Source organism: Somniosus microcephalus, chromosome 2 (genome assembly GCF_052327205.1).
Source record: "Somniosus microcephalus isolate GS21.2 chromosome 2, FLI_Smic_1.0, whole genome shotgun sequence".
In the NCBI taxonomy this organism is placed as follows: domain Eukaryota; kingdom Metazoa; phylum Chordata; class Chondrichthyes; order Squaliformes; family Somniosidae; genus Somniosus; species Somniosus microcephalus.
The window spans coordinates 135,961,336-135,983,440 of NC_140988.1; the positions used below are offsets into that span (position 1 = coordinate 135,961,336).

At 43.9% G+C, this 22,105-nt stretch overlaps 1 protein-coding gene across 1 annotated transcript in view; it reads right to left on the reverse strand.

Annotated features, from left to right (window-relative positions):
* The window catches only part of LOC147122965 (protein transport protein Sec24D-like), a 293,437-nt gene that overhangs the window by 28,562 nt on the left and 242,770 nt on the right, over positions 1-22,105 (reverse strand). Inside the window, exon 19 of the mRNA XM_085962791.1 lies at positions 18,743-18,861. Coding sequence (XP_085818917.1) covers positions 18,743-18,861 — 119 coding nt within the window. The remainder of the gene's footprint in view (positions 1-18,742; positions 18,862-22,105) is intronic.

Below are 22,105 nucleotides of genomic sequence, written 5' to 3' on the forward strand. Positions count from 1 at the left end.
AAAACTGCTGTTGGAAATGTACTTCTAATATATATATGGTGGTGCAAGTAGGCTGGTGAAAAGCAATTTGTAATACCGTTCTGCCAGTCAAGTGGCAGTGTAATCCTTCAGCACTTATGAAGGGTTATAATACCCTTCGACTTGTCATGTGATACTATGATGTACCAGCTGTGCTCAACTGATGGAATGTAATCAGCTCCATTTGAAAAGGGTGCACTTCAAATAGGCTCAGTGAACCATCATAAACTGTGCACACTTTATTGTAAATAATAACATATGCAAAAGGGAATTAAATTCAAACTGGGTGTTCAGAAAATGTTTCCAACCTTTTTGGGCTTTTTGGGTGTGTTTACGAGGCTGGAATCCAAAGAAGGGGTTTGGAAAATGCTTCTAAACCACTTGAGCTTCTTTCATGATTTAGGACATTATATGAACCACTTGAATGGATTATAGTCTTGCAACTCTTCATGGTAGCTTAAAAAAATAATTGATTTAAACAACTGAGGATATGTTATTATGTCATTAAACATCACACCCCAGTGTCTCACACAGTATATAATGAGGCAGCAATATAATTTGGTCATAGCAGGTGTTAGCTTCTTACTTTAAGAAATTCAGTGCTCAACTACCCATGTATAAGATTTCCAGGGCTATCTTTCACTCAAATTCACTCAGCACAATTAGGATTTGGGTGAGTTTTGACACTTTTCAGCCAGTTTAGTAGATGGGAAAATATATCCAAGGAAGACACTCTTTCCCTGGCATTTGATACTGTTCAATTTGTCCTTGAGTCACACATCGTATTAATTAGTCAAGCTTGGCACTGGTGCTGGTCGCAGAAATGTTGACAGCTCAGATAATCCCTCCCCCCAGCTGTAGAAGGCTGTGCTGCATGTATCATTTCTCCACCACCAGTCACTAACAATTCAGTTGATGGCGTGATTAGTTGGACAGAGAGAAGTTTTAGATTTAACAGTGGTACAGGGCTACACACTTGTCAGATACACTATTTTGTTACTCATCTGCAAATACCTCAATGCTGGTCTGCTTTAACAATGGTTGAAATACAGAACCACTTCGAATGGAATAAGTAACAGCGTTCCCCTACTGCGGCTGACTGTTCTACACTGCAGGTTAAAAAAAAGGCGAATGGAATGTTGGTCTTTATCTCAAGAGGACTAGAATACAAAGGGGATGAAGTTATCCTTCAGTTGTATAGAGCCTTGGTCAAAGCCCATCTGGAGCACTGCATTCAGTTTTGGGCACTGCACCTCAGAAAGGATATATTAGCCTTACAGGAGGCGTAATGCAGATTCACTGGAATGATACTGGGGCTTAGAGGGTTAAATTATGGGGACAGGTTTCATAACCTTTGCTGGTATTGACTTCATAGAATCATAAAATAATACAGCACAGAAGGAGGCCATGGTGCCAGTGTCAGCTCTTTGGTAGAGTTTTTCAACTAGTCCCACTTCCCTGCTCTTTCTCAATTGCCCTGCAAATTTTTCCCTTCAAGTATTTATCCAATTACCTTTTGAAAGTTACTACTGAATCTGCTTCCACCACCCCTTTCAGGCAGTGCATTCCAAATCACAACAACTCACTGTGTAAAAAAAGTTTCCTCATGTCACCTCTGGTTCTTTTGGCAATCACCTTAAATCAGTGTCCTCTGGTTACCAACCCTTCAGCCACTGGAAACAGTTTCGCCTCATTTACTCTATCAAAACTGTTCATGATTTTGAACACCTCTATCAAATCTCCTCTTAACTATCTTTGCTCTAAGCAGAACAACCCTAGCTTCTCCAGTCACTCCACATAACTGAAGTCCCTCATCACTGGTACTATTCTAGTAAATCTCTTCTGCACCCTCTCGAAGGCCTTGACATCCTTCCTAAAGTGCGGTGCCCAGAATTTAACACAATATTCCAGCTGAGGCCTAACCAGTGTTTTATAAAGATTTAGTATAACTTCCTTGCTTTTGTACTCTATGGGCAGGATTTTCATTGGGCCGTGGAGGCGGGATTGGAGGCGTGTGGGGGGTTAAAATCTCAAAATCGGGGGGCATGAACCCATCCCGCCCTTAACCCACCTCCATGCCAGTTTCAAAGGAGGCGGCTACCCGACCTGTGCTGGGAGCCGCCTCCCCGTGGCAGGAAGGGGATTAGTGTCAATTAACTGCCTGTTAATAGGTAGTTAACAGGCAGTTTTTAGCCTAATCCCTATTTTTATTCCTGAAGTGTGGGATTCCCGACGGCTCCAAACCACGCCAAGTTAGCGAGGCGGACCGTCGGGCTGAAGGGCTTGGAGAGTTCGAGATGTCCGGTGTTCAGGTGAGTGATGGGTGCATGAGTGCAGAGGTAAGTGTGCTTGGTGTGTGTAAAGTGTTTAAAGAAGTTTAATTACCTTTACTTACCTTTACAGCCTTCCTTCCTTCAGGTCTCGGGAGTCCCTCATCTCACCGGCACAGAAAGCAAAATGGCTGCGAGCTGTCAAAAGTTGCAGCATTCAGCTTTCTGTTCTGGATAGATCTCTAAATCAGCCTGAGAGGAAGGAATTAACTTAGTGTACAGATTGTCAGTGTTTGACAGCTTAAAAGAGCTGTCAAATGCTGATATTTCATCTGCCAAAAGCTCTTGACAGATGAAATGTCAATCTGTGATGTCACCTGTTGTCAGGTGGCCCTTAATTGGCCTGCTGAGCTCGCTGGGCGGGCTCAACAAGGTCAATCAAGTGAAAATCGAGTGGGTTGGCCACAACTCGATGGAGGCGGGACTACAACCCCGAAAGTTGTAGTCCCGCCTCCTACACGCCTCTAGTATCAAAATCCAGCCCTATGCCTCTATTAATAAAGCCAAGGATTCCATATATCTTTTTAGGAACAGGAGTAGGCAATTTAGCTCCTTGAGCCTGTTCCGCCATTCAATGAGATCATGGCTGATCAGCGATCTAACTCCAGAAACCTGCCTTTGGCCCATATCCCTTAATATCTTTGGTCAACAAAAATCTATCAATCTCAGATTTAAAATGAACAATTGACCTAGCATCAATTGTCATTTGCGGAAGAGAGTTCCAAACTCCTACCACTCTTTGTGTGTAGAAGTGTTTCCTGATTTCACTCCTGAAAGGTCTGGCTCTAATTTTTAGACTATACCCCCTAGTCCTAGACTCCCCAACCAGCGAAAATAGTTTCTCTTTATCTACCCTATCTGTTCCCCTTAATATCTTGAAAACATCGATCAAATCACCCCTTAACCTTCTAAATTCTAGGGAATATAACTCTAGTTTGTGTAATCTCTCCTCATAATCCCTGGAGTCCGGGTATCATTCTGGTAAACCTATGCTGCACTCCTTCCAAGGCCAATATATCCTTCCTAAGGTGTGGTGCCCAGAACTGCTCACAGTACTCCAGGTGTGGTTTAACCAGGGCTTTGTATAGCTGTAGCATAACTACTGTCCTCTTGTATTCTAGTCTTCTAGATATAAAGGCCAGCATTCCATTAGCCTTTTTGATTATTTTTTGTACCTGTTCATGACATTTTAATGATCTATGTACCTGGACCCCCAAGTCTCTTTGGACCTCCACTGTTTTTAGCTTTTCACCATTTAGAAAGTACCCTGCTCTATCCTTTTTAGGTCCAAAGTGGATGACCTCACATTTGTCTGCATTGAAATCCATTTGCCACAGTTTTGCCTTAATCTATCAATATCTCTTTGTAATTTTATTCTCTCATCTACATTGCCCACAATCTTTGTGTCATCACCAAATTGGTAATGTGGCTTTCTATCCCATCATTTAAGTCATTAATAAATATAGTGAATTGTTGAGGCCCCGACACAGATCCCTGCAGGACACCACCAGTCATATCCTGCCAATTTGAGCACCTGCCCCATTATCCCTACTCTCTGTCTCCTGCTGCTCAACCAATTTACTAACCAGGTCAATAACTACCCTGCAATTCCATGGGCTTCAACCTTAGTTAACAGTCTCTTCTGAGGAACTTTATCAAATGCCTTCTGGAAGTCAATCTAAATAACATCCATGACAGCCTTCTCAACTTGTCCTGCCACCTTCAAAGATTTGTGTACATACACCCCCAGGTGTCTCTGTTCCTGCACCCACTTTAAAATTGCATCATTTAGTTTGTATTGCCTCTCCTCATTCTTCCTACCAAAATGTATAATTTCACACTTCTTTACGCTAAATTTCATCTGCCATGTGTCTGCCCATTTCACCAGTCTGTCTATGACCTCCTGAAGTCTGTTACTATCCTCCTCATTGTTTACTACATTTCCGAATTTCGTGTCATCTGCAAACTTTGAAATTATGCCCTCTATACCCAAGTCTACGTCAGTAACATATATCAAAAAGAGCAGTGGTCTTAATACCAATCCCTGGGGAACACCACTGTGTACTTCCCTCCAGTCTGAAAAGCAACTATTCACCACTACTCTCTGCTTTCTGTCCTTAACCAATTTTGTATCCACACTGCCACTGTCCCTTTAATGCCATGGGCTTTAACTTTGCTAACAAGTCTATTATGTGATACTTTGTCAAATACCTTTTGAAAGTGCATATACACAACATCAACCGCACTACCCTCATCAACCCTCTCTGTTACTTCATCAAAGAGCTCAATCAAGGTCGTAAAACACTATTTGCCTTTAACAACTTCGTGCTGACTGTCATTTATTAGCCCATACGTTTCCAAATGCCAATTAATTTTGTCCCGGATTATTATCTGTAAAATTTTCCCAACCACCAATGTTAAGCTGACTGGCTTGTAGTTGCCGGGTTTATCCCTCTCCCCTTTTTAAAACGAGTGTAACATCTGCAATCCTCCAGTCCTCTGGCACCATCCCCATATCTAAGGAGGATCCAAAGATTGTGGCCAGAGCCTCTGCAATTTCAACCCTCAATTCCCTCAGTAACCTAGGATGCATCCCATCCAGACCGGGTGACTTTTCTACTTTGAGGACTGCCAACCTTTTAAGTACCTCCTCTTTATCTATTTTTAGCCAATCCAATTTCACTACTGCCTCCTCCTTTACTGCTACTTTGGCAGCACCCTCTTCTCTAGTGAAGGCAGATGCAAAATAATCATTTAGTACCTCATTTTTGGTCTCTAATTGGCTCCACCTTTCCTTTGCCTACTCTTTTATTATTTAATATGTTTATAAAAGACTTGGGCCTAGAAATTCGGTGGCACCCCATTTGAGGCGCCAAGCTCGCCTGGGCGCCGGAATTAACGCTGCGAACGGAGCCGCTTGCGCCCGGCGGAAATTCAGTTGGAGCGCCCCAAGAGGGACGCGGGGCACTGCTCGAGGTGCCTCGCGTCCCTCTTGGGGCGCTGAAACTGAATATCGCAGCACAACGTGCCGCAGCACGGCACGCTGCGGTACTGCAGGCCTTCCTCCCCTTCTTAAGGGGGAGGGGCCTGCACCAGCGCAATGACCGATCGTGAGTGCCGGCAAAAGAGCCCGGCACCGAAGAGAAGTACCGGGCTCTCAGGACACAGCCGGCACTGCCGGGGGGGAATCAGGAGGCCGGGGACGGCAGCGCGAGGAGGTGCTGGCAGGCGGCCACCGAAAAAAATGGCCGCCCTGCACTTCCACCTTAATTTGCGCCACTACCACCACAGGTAGGCCCCGTGAACCGGTCGCGATTTGCGACCGACGTTACAGTGAGGGGCGCGACCAAATATCGCGATCGGGGCGGGAGCGCGGCGCTGCGCACACCGATGACGTCATCGGTGGCGGCGCAGCGCTCCAGGCTAACGCCGCCATTAGCGCCCCGCTAAATATCGCGGGAGGCGTGGCCAGTTGCGCTAAAGCCACTGAGTGCCCTCTTTAGGCGCTAACTGGTGGCGCAGCCCACCGAATTTCTAGGCCTTGACCTCTCCATCCTTGCAAACTACCGCCCCATCTCCAACCTCACTTTTCTCTCACGTCCTTGAATGTGTTGTCGCCTCCCAAATCTGTGCCTATCTTTCGTGGAACTCCATGTTTGAATCCCTCCAATCAGGTGTCCGTCCCTGCCACAGTACCGAAATGGCTATCAAAGTCACAAATGACATCCTATGTGACTGTGACAAAGGTAAACTGTCACTCTTTGTCCTTCTCGACCTGTCTGCAGCCTTTGACACAGTTGACCACTCCATTCTTCTCTAATGCCTCTCCTCCCTCGTCCATCTGGGTGGGACTGCACCCGCCTGGTTCCATTCTTATGTATCTAATCAGAACCAGAGAATCACCTGCAATGTCTTCTCTTCCCGCCCCTGCACCATAACCTCTGGTGTCCCTCGAGGGTCTATCCTTGGACCCTCCTATTTCTCATCTACATGTTGTCCCTTGACGACATCATCCGAAAACACAGCGTCAGTTTCCACATGTAGGCTGACGGCACACATCTCTACCTCACCGCTACTTTTCTTGACCCCTCCACTGTCTCTAAATTGTCAGACTGCTTGTCCAACATCCAGTACTGGTTGAGCAGAAATTTCCTCCAACTAAATATTGGGAAGACTGAACTCATTGGGGACGATTTTAACTCAGGTGCGGGGAATTGTCGGGTTCCCCGAATTTGGTGTTTCCCACACGAATCTAAATGGGTGTGTGAGATTGATGCAATTTTAACTCAATTGGCCAATTGATTTCCAACGTGTGGGAACCATTGGCAAATGAGTATTTCCAGTCAGAAAGTCGCATAATATGACGTCATTATTGCTGCTGCATTTAGGGTCTGCAACAAGCCTTGCTTCTTCTGCAGGCTGCCAACCTTTTGGCATTTGCTGACACACTGAGCTGGAAGCAGAATGGCAAGAGAAAGACCGAGGTCTGCACCCCGTTTTGACGACGTTGCCCTGCAGGCTTTAGTGGAGGGAGCAAGGGCTCACAAGGAGGTGCTCTTCCCTTCATCAGGGAGGAAGATGCTTCCCCAGCAGACAAAGGCTGCGTGGCTGCAAGTGGCAGAGGAAGTCAACTCCTTATCGGCTACCCGCAGAACCTGGATACAGTGCAGGAAGAGATTTCATGACCTTCAGCACACTGGAAAAGTGAGTATGAAGTTCCCGTCACTCTCAATCTGATCTCCATTGCCTCTCCTCACCAGCACTCAGCTTTAGCAATCTCTTCCTCCACATCCCACTTGACACTGACATCCATGCACCCTTACCCATTCCCTCTCTCTCTATGCTCACATTCACCTAACTATTCGACGATGCAGCCCTCACACTCCCTATCACTCTGATGCTATGAGAACAACTGACAACACGCAGGGAGGGCCCTTGGTCTTACCACCTCACTCCATCTTTGTCTCCTTCTAAGCATCTATGCTATGGATTCCCTACACTCACTCCTTCATTCTCACTCAAACTCCACTTGTCTCCCTCATTGCAGGAAAAGAAAGCTCATAATAAAAGAAAATGAGCGAGGACAGGAGTCCACCATCAGTAGCCCACCTCAGCCCTGGGAGGAGGCAGTCCTGGTGATCATAGGACTGGAGGATGAGGCGCAAGTGGGGGATGGACAGACGGGTGCATCACAGCAAGCTGGTGACAGAATAGTTTTCCATCTCTCTCATTGACATTGCATGAGTCGCTGATAATGATTCTGAAGCTATAACAGATGGACCTATGATCATCTGCAATATGCAATGTACATGTAACCTTGACCTCACATCTCTAACTCTTTCCTTCACTCCCCCACAGGACCATCGAGAGCCCCTGTCCCCACTGTCCAGGAGGAAGAGCCTGAGCTTTTGACTCCTCAGAGGAATCTGCAACCTCTGAGGGTGCAGCGTCAGCAGAATTCAGTGCACCGAGCACCAGCGCAGACACTCACACCTCGGTGGGACCTTCGGGACATAGAGTAGTGCTGTCACCTGGTGTATCACAGCTCACAAGTGAGCATCAGCAGATTGTGGAGACAGGGACAGCAGTGGAGAGTGCTAGTCGGAGGGTGCAGGACTCTGCCAGCTCGGCTCAGCTGCATGTCGACCCTCTGCCTCTGGGTCCATCCATAAGATCAGTGGGGCTGGAACTCCAGGAACAGATGCAGGAGTCTCTGGCAGGTTTTGTCTCCAGGGTCGATGTGAGTGTGGAGCGAATGGAGGAGTCCATTGCGAACATGAGCAGAGCCTTTGTGGAGTCACTGGTGCATGAACGCATCACCATGGAAAGGATGGGAACCTCCATGGAAGAGATAAGTCGCCAGGGTATGGAAAACATGGTGAGTGTTCATAATAGAATGACATCTCTTGAGGAGCGATGGGCATCTACTGAACAGAGAAACCAGACCTTCATGGAAGTCCTTCTGAGTAGGACTGCCGGTGCAGGTATGGGTCCCCATGGCCCCCTGATGTGCAGCAAGGTGCTCTCAAGCCACTTCCAAGCGCTGGCCCCTTCTGGCCTGTGCAGCTTCAGGTGGGTGAGCAGCAGCCTGGCGCTCCTGTTGCTGCTGCTGTTGTTCCCGGTTCTGCTGGTGCCGCGGCTGGTGTTCGAGCTCATCTAATGCCCAGAAGGGAAGGAAATAAATGGCTCCCATGCTTCTGGTATATGCCTCCGTTGAGGAAGCGCTGAGTGAAGGTGGCGAGCGGGGTTTCCCAGGAGGTCACACTGGAGATGTGTGTGAGGCTCCAACCTTCCACAGGTGTGGTTAAGCCTGGTAAAAGTTGCCCCAGGCCTGAAACAACAAAGTCCTGCCACCTGCAAATGATGACTGATCAAATCTCCTCTTTAATGGTTGACCTGCAGCTGATAATCAGCAAGCCAATAGTGCTCACACCAGGTTTCACAGGCGTGATCCCCACCAGGCGTGTTTTACGTGGGAAAAGGGTTAAAAATGCAAGGGCCTGTTAAAATGGGATTATAAAGGCCAATTATTGCTGATTAAAGGCCTTAAAGACCAGTCCCGCCTGTTGGAGGCGGGACTGATTCGGGACCATCATACACGCCTGGGTTAAAATGGCTCGGGGTCGTGAATCAGGCGGGGGGGGGTCCCAACCCCCAGTTTTTGCGATTTTAACCCCCCCACACGCCTCAAAGCCCGCCTCACAGTTGAGTTAAAATCGACCCCATTGTCTTCGGTCCCCACCACAATCTCCGTTCCCTAGCCACCGACTCCAACCCTCTGTCTGGCATCTGTCTGAGGCTGAACTAGACTGTTCGCAACCTTTCATGTTATATTTGACCCCGAGATGAGCTTCCGACCACATATCTGCGCCATCACTAAGCCTGCCTATTTCCACCTCCAGAACATCACCCGACTCCGCCCCTGCCTCAGCCCATCTGCTGCTGAAATCCTCATCCATGCCTTTGCTATCTCTAGACTTGACTGTTCCAATATACTCCTGGCCGGTCTCCCACGTTCTGCCCTCTGTAAACTTGAGGTCATCCAAAACTCTGTTGCCAGTGTCCTAACTCGCACCAAGTCCTGTTCACCCATCATCCCTGCGCTCGGTGACCGACATTGGCTTCCGGTTATGTAACGCCTCGATTTTAAAATTGTCATCCTTGTTTTCAAATCCCTCCATGGCTTTGCCGCTCCCTGTCTCTGTAAGGTCTTCCAGCCCCACTAATCCTCTAATTCTGGCCTCTTGAGCATCCCAATTTTAATCGCTCCACCATTGGTGGCCCTGCCTTCAGCTGCCAAGGCCCTAAGCTCTGGAATTCCCTCCCTAAACCTCTCCGTCTCTGTACCTCTTTCCTCCTTTAAGACGCTCCTTAAAACCTATCTCTCTGACCAAGTTTGCCCTTAAATCTCCTTATGTGGCTCAGTATCAAATTTTGTTTTATAACGCTCCTGTGAAGTCCTTGGGACGTTTTATTATGTTAAAGGCGCTATATAAATGCAAGTTGTTGTTGTTGTTTTGGGTTCACTTTTATGTTAGCCACTAATCTTTTCTCATACTCTCTTTGCCGCTCTTATTCCCTTTTTTAGATCTCCTCAGTACTTTCTATATTCAGCTTGGCTCTCTACTGTTTTATGTACCTTACATCTGTCATAAGCTTCCTTTTCCCATCTCATTTGAATCTCCATATTGTTTGCCATCCAGGGAACTTTATCTTTGGATACCCTTCCTTTCCTCCTTGTGGGAATGTGTCTATTCTGTACCCGAACCATTTCCTCTTTGAAGGTCTCCCATTGTTAAATTACTATTTTGCCGACCAATTTTTGATTCTAATCCATCTAGGCCAGATCCATTTACACCTCACTGAAGTTAGCCCTCCTCCAGGCAAGTATTTTTACGCTTGATTGTTCCTTGTCCATTTCCATAACTATTCTAAACTGGATGATATTATGAACTTAAGTATAGAAGATTGAGGGGTGATCTGATCGAGGCATTTAAAATGTTAAAAAGATTTGAGGGGGTAGATACGGAGAAACTATTTCTCCTAGTGGGGGAATCAAGAACAAAAGGACATAATTTTAATAGTAGAGTTAGTCCACAGAAGTGAAACCAGGAAGCACTTCTTCACACAAAAGGTAGTAGAAATCTGGAACTCTCTCCCCCAAAAGGCTGTGGATGCCAGGGCAATTGGAGCTTTCAAGATTGAGATAAGATAGATTTTTGTTAGGTAAGGGTATCAAGGGACATTGAGCAGATCAGCCATGACCTAATTGAATGGTGGAGCAGGCTCAAAAGGCTGAATATCCCTATGTTGATTTCAGTAACAATGGATAACTATGTACGTGTGAGATTCACGAATGCAGTTAACGTAAAGCTACACGTGTGACTGCCTATCTGGCTAGGATCGTCTCTGATATCAGGGGAAGATTCCTGGAGGTCAACAATGCCAATAGCATCTATGAAGTCAGGCTGTCAAACCAAAATTGGCAGTTATGACAATTGCCTCTGCCAGCACCCAGCAATTAGAGGCATCAGGCAAAATCCTGCCCAAAGAGGAGTACTAGTGCTTCCAATAGTACTGGTATCATTTTGTTTAATTTACCAATGGCAAGACTACCTCCAATGGTGTTCCAGCTGCTGGAGACACCCTGTAAACTAGTTGAAGCATGAATTAGCATGTTCAGTGGTACAGCAATATTTCTGTTGCTCTTGTTAAGGTGCATTAAGGTTTGTAAATCAGCTGTTTAAACTAACAAGCCACCTATGGGTGGATTCTAATTACTAATCCATTACATACAGTCTGAGCTACAAAAGAATGAGTAGCAACTCATTTTGAACTTGGGAAGAGCAGAATGCATAGAGTCGTTATGAAGATTCAGTTATACACTATTTCAAGTGAAAAATGAGCCTTGGATTTGGCTGCTAGGTCTATTGAATCAGACAGCAGTTTGGAACATTCTGAACTCGCAATCATTTCCAGAACTTTTAGTTGGTCCAAATCCAACTCGGGCCTAAGACTAGGGCTCAGATGAATTTGGATTCCTGGTGATTAAGTGGGTTTGTGACTTCAATTCTCACTCCTGCACACCTAAAAATATGGCCACTGTTTCCCTGAAACACTCCTATAGCAGTACAACTGGCAAAAGCCCCAACAGTCATTCTCTCCTTAAAAACAGCAAGCTACATAGAGAGGCAGGAATGGTTATTTACCCCCTCTACCTGCTAGCTCTGAAAAGCATCTCTACTATAAGTTAGGTCGTTTTCTAAGTCAACGAAAACAGATTTTGAAATACATTATATGCAAATTCGAATCAAGCTAATCTGCAATAGCCATACTAAATGATGTAGGTACATATCTGGATTGAGCACTTATGAACCCTGTTGTGACTGATGTTGCAATGTGAGTCATCACTATCAACTACACAATATCCTTATCTATATACGGCCACATTACAGAGTGGTACCAAGAAGCATATTACATGTTTGTGTTTAACTTTTTCTAGCTTTGGCATTTTCTGTCCTGAGATTAATGCTGCAGCAAACTAACTTGGGAAATATTTGCAGTGCCTGCTATTCTTTCTTCTTACTTTTAACTGATTGTTCCTCCAAATTTACACGTAAGCACAAAAGACATCAGCTGGAATTTTGCTGGTCCTCAGAGTGCAGGATTGGAGGCAGTACTGCTGTCAAAATCACAAAGATTGACAGTGGGTAGGAAACCCGCTGTCAACCCGCCTCCAATCAATCTTCCCAAGTGTTGGGTCCCCGATTTGCGCATGGACCCAACACCTAGCGGCGGGAAGAGGATTATAGCCACTTACCTGGCTGTTAACAGGTACTTGATAGTTGTTAACAGGCTCTTTTTCAATTTTGCTGCTTCTGCCTCAGGCTTCCCGATGTCCGGACACCACGGCAGGTAAATGTGGCGTGTTGTGAGTCTGCTGTAATGTTTCTGCATTGATGGCAGCTGCAGAAGTGGTATGAAGGATCCAACGGTGCACTGGTGAGTTTCAGAGGTAAGAAAATGTTGGAAAAATCATTTTTAATGTATTTACACTTTTCTGTAGGTAACAAGTTTTGAATTGGCTGTCTAGTCCCAACTCATTGGGAGAACCTCTCTCACCAGTGACAGATCGCTTCTGTAACCTCACCTACAGCTGCCATCTGTTCTAGCCTATGGAGGGAGTCATTGGAGAGCCTGGGTGCAAGAGCTCACCTTTGTACAGTGATTGTCAGTGTTTGCAGCACCTCAATGCTGTCAAACACTGAGAAATGAGCTGTCAAAGAAAAATTGTGCATGGTCCCTTTAAGAAAACCAGCAGATGATGCATTATCAAATGATGTCATCTGGCCGACTTCCTCTTAATTGGCCACAGGGTGGGCTTAACAAGGCCAATGGACCTAAAATCATGTCTGTGGGCCGGATGCAGTTGGGGGCGGGACTGGAACCTGGAAACCAGCTGACCCGCTCCCAAGCCACATCCATTTGCAAAATCGTAGCCATCGTATTGAAAAGTCTAGGATATGTTCACATGGTGATTAGCATGTTTTAGCTGGAAATTATAACTTCTAAATGAATTGAATTCTCTGAAAAAATGGAAAAAGAGGCTCCACTCAATATTATATCTGGCAGTTTACATATAATTCTAATTGACAAAAATATTGACAGAGTCCAATTAAAACCATATTGTAACTATCTGTTAGTAACACAAATTCACTACTATGTTTAAACTTTTTCTCATTATCAAAAAAAGCTTTTAAGTAGAAAAGTTAATTTCTTAATGTAAAAGTTTAATTAGAACTTCAGTGTAATTGTGAGTCGTTGCTTCTGTCAGTGGAATTAAAGCTTTTTGAGCCTATACAGAATCACTTGATTTGTTGGAGTGGACAAATCCTAAACACTGGGTATATTTATGGGATTACCTTATCTACTAATTCAAATCAGTTATACTACACATTACTTTGGAAAGTAAATTCACTGGAAGCAAGCCAATACCCTTGATGGCATTTATCCTGTCCTGTTCCATAGAATTTAAAAATAAATATTATTTTGCAAAGCTTCGCTCTTATAAACTTTTTCAGCAATCAGTAAAGATTAATCCAACATATTATAACATGTCTAAGTGTTCCAATCTATGGCTTGTCAACAGTGGAATGCTCAAGTCTGTCCCTTTTGATTATTTCAGCTGAAGTAAGCATGTTAGTTTTAAGTTTATGTTTCTTCTGTCCATATTCCACTTCCTTCAAAGGTTAAGCTAGTCATTCTGTATATGGAACAGGACAACTCTGGTTCCAACTCCCTGCAGAAGTTACCAATTCTGTGCCCTTATAAGGATAGAACTTTGTGAGAGTTCACCTAATATCATCAGAGCATTTTTCCATGGAGGAGGCAGAAAAACAAGAATGTGACAAATGTGTTAAGTTTGCTTTGGTAGACTACAGGATTATTTTACAAACAAAAATAATTAAAGCCATTTGTTGCAGTTACAGTTTCTCAGCTGTTTCTCATCTTCACGTTTGCCATTATTGCAGTTTGGCATGAACCACACTTGTTTGTATTCTAATGTAACAGGGTGAATGCAACTAAAGCAGATCTTAGAATAAGATCTAAGATAAAACATTTTGGTACACAGATTAGTAATTTAAAAAATCTACTACTTAGCAGTGTCAGCTGTGGCTCAGTGGGTAGCGCTTTCGCCTCTGAGTCAGAAGGTTGTGGGTTCAAGTCTCGCTCCAGAGACTTGAGCACAAAATATCTAGGCTGACACTCCAGTGCTGCACTGTTGGAGGTGCTGTCCTTTTGGATGAGACATTAAATCGAGGCCCCGGCTACTCTCTCAGGTGGACATAAAAGAACCAATGGCACTATTTTGAAGAAGAGCAGGGGAGTTATCCCCGGTGTCCTGGCCAATATTTATTCCTCAATCAACATCTAAAACAGATTATCTGGTCATTATCACATTGCTGTTTGTGGGGCCTTGCTGTGTGCAAATTGGCTGCCGCGTTTCCTACATTACAACAGTGACTACACTCCAAAAGTACTTCATTGTCTGTAAAGCACTTTGGGATATCCAGTGGACGTGAAAGGCGCTATATAAATGCAAGTCTTTCTTTCTTTACTATTTCTGCCAGTTTAATTGCTCATTGTGTTGTGTGGCAGGGACCCTCCTGCTCCTGGAAGCAGTTTCTACCTATGTACTCTCTCTCAAAATCCCAATGTTACAGCATGAGCAGTGTGTGCGTAAGGATGCCCAATAAAGTTGAATTCATATTGGCCCAGAAATTCGGGTCTCCACGGGTGAGTACGCACCGGGTACTCATCCATAAGCCCAATGGAAGTGCCGGTTTCGTGCATGCACTGCGCATGCGTGGGAAACCGGCACTTCCGTTCCCCTAAAAGGGGTTCAGAAGTCGAACACGTGCGCAGGAGAGGCAGCGCGTGCACATCGAACTTATGTTTTTTTTGCAGGTTTTCCCGGGAAGGTAAGTCTCCAGAAGTTAGACATGTAAAAAGCAGTCGCAAGGCCTGCTTTTTATAAGGTAAGTGGTGAATTAATTAAAATTAAAAAAAAATTCCAGTTTTATTATTTTTAAATACTTTAAAGAAAGGTAAGTTTATTTTTAACCCCGTTAGAAAATGTAATTAATTTTTTCAAAAATTTAAATTATTGTTTAAAATAGTTATTTCATGTAATTTATAGTTTATTTTAAAAATGTGATGTTTTTTTTTATTTATTTGAAGATTTAGTGATTTTTGGGGCTTATGAATGAAGCATTCCCTGCTATCATTGGCTCTCCATGATCCATGATCCCAGGGGATGCTTCGAACTAACTGCGCCCCTGGGATATGCAAGCACTGCGCGCCGGCAGTTTGAGGAGGCCCAGGATCGCAATTCCACGGGGGCCCACAGCTCAACGGCTGGCGTGGTAGGTAAGTGCAGGTCGGGGGCTTGCACCCGCGGGAAGCCCCCGACCCGAATTTCTGGGCCAATGTTTCACTCCTCAAATCAGGTGCATGAAATCTATTTTTTTTTACAGCAGAAATTAAATCTTTTAAGCATTTGGAATAGTTACTAAAGCAGGCTCCATTCACCATCCCAACCATGAGGTGAAGGACATGTAAAGTTTCAACAAAAAACAAATTTGGCATTCAAGCTCGCAACCTTCCGGTTGGAAGCCTGTTGATGTACCGCTACAGCTACACGCCTGCGCAAGAACGCAACATTTTATGATTCAGGTTCGATGTGGATAAGTATTCATCATTTTGAGGATAAAGTTTGTGACTCTCTCAAACTCAAAGTAAGGTGGGGGTGTTGATTTTAACCCAAACTTGCAAGAAAGCACTCGCTGCCCTAGATTTCATACCCAAGCTTTTTAACTCCCAGGTTTCTTTTAAATTTGACTGGCAGGTTTCCCACCCGATCATGTCGGGAACGGGCAGCCCACCCACTTTCTGGGCATAATTTCCGGCGGGCCTCCAGAGGCCTACTTAAAGCAGAGATGCACCTCTTAAAGGGAGGTTGCATTCACTTTACTGACATTACTGACTTTTACTGGTGTAAAATGCAAGATGAATCAGAAGCAAGTCCCCAGCTTCTCTATAATTTCCCTGGAGGTCTTGATTGAAGAGGTGAGGGCGATGAGGGAAGTTATGGCAAGAGACTGGGAGAACCCCCATGGAGTTTCAGGGCCATAATATTTAAGCTTTCCAGGTAATTAAACTAAATTAAACATGATTTGAAGTTCTAGAGTCCAATCAAATCCTTCTTTAAAAAAGAACTCAGGTTTCAGACAAAGCTAATCTGATGACCATATCAGGGTGCACTAACTTTGCTTTTTGTATAATCTGCTGCAGTAATGGGTTCAGTCAGATATCAAATATGGCTGCAGCACACTGGGGTAGATTTTCATCTTTCTTGCCTGGACAGAAAGCATTGCCTGGGTGGAATGCAGAAAGGAAAATTGGGCAGGGAGGATCTCATGCCTGTAACAGAGCCTGCTCAATTTTCCTTCTATTTAAATGAATGGAAGGAAAATTTAATCCATCATGTCTTACATTTTCATTATGGACACTCTCCGGGCTAGGACTTTAAGGGGTACAGAGGATAAAGATAGCCTCATTTGACATGCACCCACTTTCCTCCTTAACTTGTCTTGAACAGAAATGTCACTTCTTAATAGATAAAATAACCAGGAACTGATATACAACAGACTGCATTGCTCAGCCCGTCAGGTGACATTCACAAAGTACTATGTTGTCTGTCCTATTTTCAATTCATAGTTGAGTATATGAAATTGTGTTATTGATTTACTGCTATTTTACATGTGCTTTCAGCTACAGGGAAATAGTCTGCTATTCCATAAACATTTCCAAATCAATTCCACATTGACCAATGAACATTGGGACACACCGAATGTTCAAACAACCAAAACAAATGGCCCTCAAGACAGTCAATGTAGTAATACCGCTACCTTTACAACATAAGTATATATCCACACTATTTTGTTGTGAAGTCATAAGTTCTTATGTTTATGATTTTGCTACTAATAGCAATGAGAAGAAGTCTTCCCTTTCACTGGATATTTATTGAACATTTGGGCGTTACTTCACAATGCATCTGTAATTCTGTAACGCATATTACTTGATCAGGCCTAATTATTGTACAAATATTGTAGCCTGTGTCATCTGCTTTATTAATCTGTTTAATTAATTAACAATGAACTAAAATCTGCAGGAGTACATAAATGACTGCACCATTCGAACAAGCCAATCATGAACACTATGAATTGACATTTGCCCAGCACTATAGATAGGTGCAGAAACAGCAACAAAGGCATGTGTATAGGTCGCTAACATATAGCTTTGCACACAATATACACAATGAGCTTATTTATATATGTAAAATAAAAACGGCATGCTTTAGCATTCATTAACCACCATGACTTTGTATGTACACTCTATACTAATATTACTCATCCTTGATTTAAGCATAAAGTAATGGTTTCTCCAAATTGAGATTGGAAAGGGGTATATATTTTTTTATTTGTTTATGGGATGTGGGCGTCGCTGGCAAGGCCAGCATTTATTGCCCATCCCTAATTGCCCTTGAGAAGGTGGTGATGAGCTACCTTCTTGAACCGCTGCAGTCCGTGTGGTGAAGGTACTCCCACAGTGCTGTTAGGTAGGGAGTTCCAGCATTTTGACCCAGCGACGATGAAGGATCGGCAATATACTTCTAAGTCAGGATGGTGTGTGACTTGGAGGTGGTGGTGTTCCCATGTGCCTGCTGCCCTTGTCCTTCTTGGTGGTAGAGGTCACGGGTTTGGGAGGTGCTGCCGATGAATCCTTGGCGAGTTGCTGCAGTGCATCTTGTAGATGGTACACACTGCAGCCACGGTACACTGCTGGTGGCGGAGGGAGTCAATGTTTAAGGTGGTGGATGGGGTGCCAATCTAGTAGGCTGCTTTGTCCTGGATGGTGTCGAGCTTCTTGAGTGTTGTTGGAGCTGCACTCATCCAGGCAAGTGGAGAGTATTCCATCACACTCCTTACTTGTGCCTTGTAGATGGTGGAAAGGCTTTGGGGAGTCAGGAGGTGAGACACTCACTACAGAATACCAAGCCTCTGACCTGCACTTTTTGCCACAGTATTTATGTGGCTTGTCCAGTTAAGTTTCTGGTCAATGGTGACCCCCCAGGATGTTGATGGTGGGGGATTCGGCGATGGTAATGCCGTTGAATGTCAAGGGTGGTGGTTAGACTCTCGTTTGTTGGAGATAGTCATTGCCTGGTGCAAATGTTACCTGCCACTTATCAGCCCAAGCTTGAATGTCGTCCAGGTCTTGTTGCATGCGAGCATGGACTGCTTTAATTATCTGAGGAGTTGTGAATGGCGCTGACCACTGTGCAGTCATTAGCGAACATCCCCATTTCTGACCTTATGTTGGAGGGAAGGTCATTGATGAAGCAGCTGGAGATGGTTGGGCCTAGGACACTGCCCTGAGGAACTCCTGCAGTGTTGTCCTGGGGCTGTGATGAGTGACCTTCAACCACCACTACCATGGTGTTTTAAGAACTATTTTTGTACAATTGAAATTTGAGCTATGTCATTAGAATATGTGATTTTCCAGCTAGTTATAATGTAGGTACTGTTTTTGTGTGAATTTAAATTAATGGCTTTGTGTAACAGAAGAAATAAATATTGTCATTGTAAATTATATAGCAACTAAAGCAAACAGAGAAACGAATAACAATTAAATTGTTTAATTTTAATTTAGGAAAGGTGCAATAATAGTTGGCAGCAATCAAAACTCGATCCATCATGTCTTAGATGATAGATAAATCTACTGTGCTACACACTACTGATTTGGTTTGAGGCTGGTTAACTTGTACTCACCTGGCCAGCTGATGAGGGGCTGGCACAATTCTTCCTGTAACAAGCCAATATGTGAGCAGTTTGGTTAACCAGTATCTCTCTAACAGTCTTCAGAGGTTGGCTTAGAATGGCTCTGTATGCTGGTTAAAATAATCAAAACAAAAACATTTAAAACCTGTTCCCTATGAAAGGAAATTCTGGCTTCATGCAGTCAAGTAACATGAGCAATATCATTATGGAAACAGTAATTATATTTTAAATACATTGAGAATAACTATTACGTAAATTTTAAATGATGACTGTAGGGAAGGTTCGGAAAAATTGCATTCTGTGAGTCTTCCTACTACTGTACACGCTGAAACAATTCAATTCACGATCCTCTGACAGGCATCTGCTTATCAGAATGGTTGCAAATATCACGTGCAGAGTGTACTTATTTTCAGAGGGTGAGGGCAACTGCAAATTAAGTGTGATGCTGTGGGAATGCTTGATGCCAAGCACAGGCCATCCTCACTTCAACAGAGAGCTTAACATAAGTGTCAACAGAATTTGGTGCACACTGTCCTTCCACTGGGCAGTACTTTTATATTTTTCATGAGGTGTGATAACAGAAGTGAGGAAATGTTTCAACCCCCAGCACTCCCTTCACCTTGATAAGCTCAAATTTCACCTATGCAAGAAGAGGAAGGGGAAGAAGCTTTTTGCATTTGGGCATGTTTTGTAAAAAATGGCAGAAATTACTATCAAAATTGATATAGGCTATCACACTAGAAAAATAACCAACTCATCTATTTTTGGTTGAAAGAGAAATGTTGGTCACTACACCAAGAGAACTCCTTGATCTTCTTCAAATATTGGGATCTTTCCTGTTTCTTTGAACAGGTATGTGGACTTTGGTTTAACATCTCATTCAAAAGACAGCGGGGCAAATTTTCATCCTTACTGCATGGGCGGTAATCTGGTGTAGCGGATTGCCCGTCCGTTATAGAATCTGTCTGCTTTTCATTCCATTGAAATCAGCACTCGCTCAGTACTGCACTGAAATGTCAGACTAGCTTATACTTAAGTCTAAAAGTGGGGCTTGAACCCATAACCTTCTGACTCAGACTAAAGTGCTACTAGCTGAACCAAATGGACACTGACAAATACAATTCGTCATGTCCAGCATCAACAGCAAGTTAGAATATGAAAAATAGCATGCAACTCCACACTGATATTTATTTTAATGTAGTTTTACATTTGACTGTTGTCATGTTTTGGTTCTAAGTCTACTTTTGCTTATTGCTGTAATTGACTACATTAAAAAAAGTTAGGGTAAATGTTGCAAAGCCATGACCTCAAATGCAGCCTGCACAAGTTGGAAATTTGGACTCCCGATCCCGCACACCCGATTCACAGTGCACTCAATTTCACAAGAGGCAATTTTAAGGAAAAAGCAAGAGCCTCAATTAAACATGCAAAAATATTGTTTAAAAGTTCCACACTGAACTTCATGTCTCGGAGTGAGGCTTCACCCACAGCACAAGCCTTGCCACAAAAAGTGGGCAAGCAGGATTCGCAGGATGTGGCCTGTTCATGTAGGCCTCATGAAGTCAAATGGTAGATTTATGATGCAGGGACTTTTCTATGTGGTTTTATTTCCCTCTTGTTGCATTTTGTACAATGCATCAACTGTTTTTGCTAGGTAGTCCTTGATTATTGGCTTTTTGAGTTTTTCCTTTATACAGTAATAGTTTTCTTCATTATTCTTGGTTGCTCCTGGCATTCAAATCACACCATACAAAGTAGTGACAATGAGTATCCCTGTAGAGGTTCAAGTACACTGTAAAATTGAGATGAGGAAGAACAGTTTGTGAGCGGCCAACAAATGCAGATGCAACTACCCTGGTGGCATTTTGGCCACATCTGTCACTGCCCTGGGATCTGCACCTGGGCAAATTAGAGGACCCCTGTCTTTATTGCTTCCACTTCAGAAGACAAGCTGCCATAGAATTATGCCATCTGCTGCGCAATGACCTCGAGACAACAGTAGTATCAGGGACAGTTTTTTCCACAGAAGTGGAGATTACCGCAGCATAAAGCTTTCATGCTAATGGATCTATCTGAGCTATCCTAGGAGACTACATCAGGCAATGTGCAGCACGAATATATAGCAGTGTTTGCAAGGAGCAAGACCTTCATCACTTTTCCTGTGGAAAAGAGGCATTAGCTGAGCAGGATGCACAGATTATATAGGTGGCAGGTTTCCCTTGAGTGCAAAGAGTCACACATATCACTCATGTTGGCATCAGGGTTTTTCATATCAACCCAATAGCCTTCATATAAAGAAAGTGTTTCCACTCACCATCAGAACAGATTAGCTCATCATTTATTTCATTGCTGTTTATGGGACCTTGCTGCAAATTGGCTACCATATTTGCCTACATAACAACAGTGACTATACTTTAAAAATTGTCTCTGAAGCACTCTGGGATGTGGACATGAAAGGTGCTATACAAATACAAGTTCTTTCTTTCCTTCAGCTGGTGTCTGGCCACAGAAATGTCAGTATGTATGTCAGTGGCTGTTATCCAGGAAATAGCCATGATGCCTTCACTGTGTGGAATCCCATGGTACCTGGATTATTTGAAGGTGCTCTTAGGAATGCAGGGCAACCTTACAGCAACAGCTGCTGCTTCCACTGAGAACCCCCCTAACAGCATAGGAAATTTCATCTAGGATGCTGCAGCATGTTTTGATGTTCCTCACCTGACAATTCTATCTTCAAGTGTGCCATGCAGCTTATGTACAATGGAAGAGTATGTGTAAGAGGGCAATAATTGTGCAAAATACTTCAAATGGTAACTTCCAGAGGCTGAGGCAGTTCCCAACTTAGTTTTCTGCCATGCTTTATGGGCCCCACAAGAAAGTGCAAAATTAACGTATACAGTACCAACCTTCACCCTGCTCCCGATACCAGCAAATTACTTCTTCAATTGGATCCAGGTACAAGAGAATTTTATGACTACATTGACTTGGTTGGCGACCTCTATCATTCCACTGTGCTTTTACTGGAGGGTGACCTTCAGTCCCAATGATACCCACCCTTACTTGCTAAGCAGGGCCTCCAAACCTTCAGAATCAATGTTAGCAGAAATGCTCACATGTCTCCACTGTGCCATTGTGAACAATTTGCGTACCTTTCTGTCACCATCACAATTTTTCCTTTAATGCTGAGCTGTAACTCTTTAAGAGCAGCTGTCTCATAGGGATTTTGTGTCCCTATCAAAGTGTGCTATAGGCCAAGTTTTTTCTTTGTGGCCTATTCAAGGTAAGGGCCGAGCCTTACGTTACAAAATTCAGTGCAGCCCTCTTCCACACAGCACAGGTGTATGCAGCACCAAT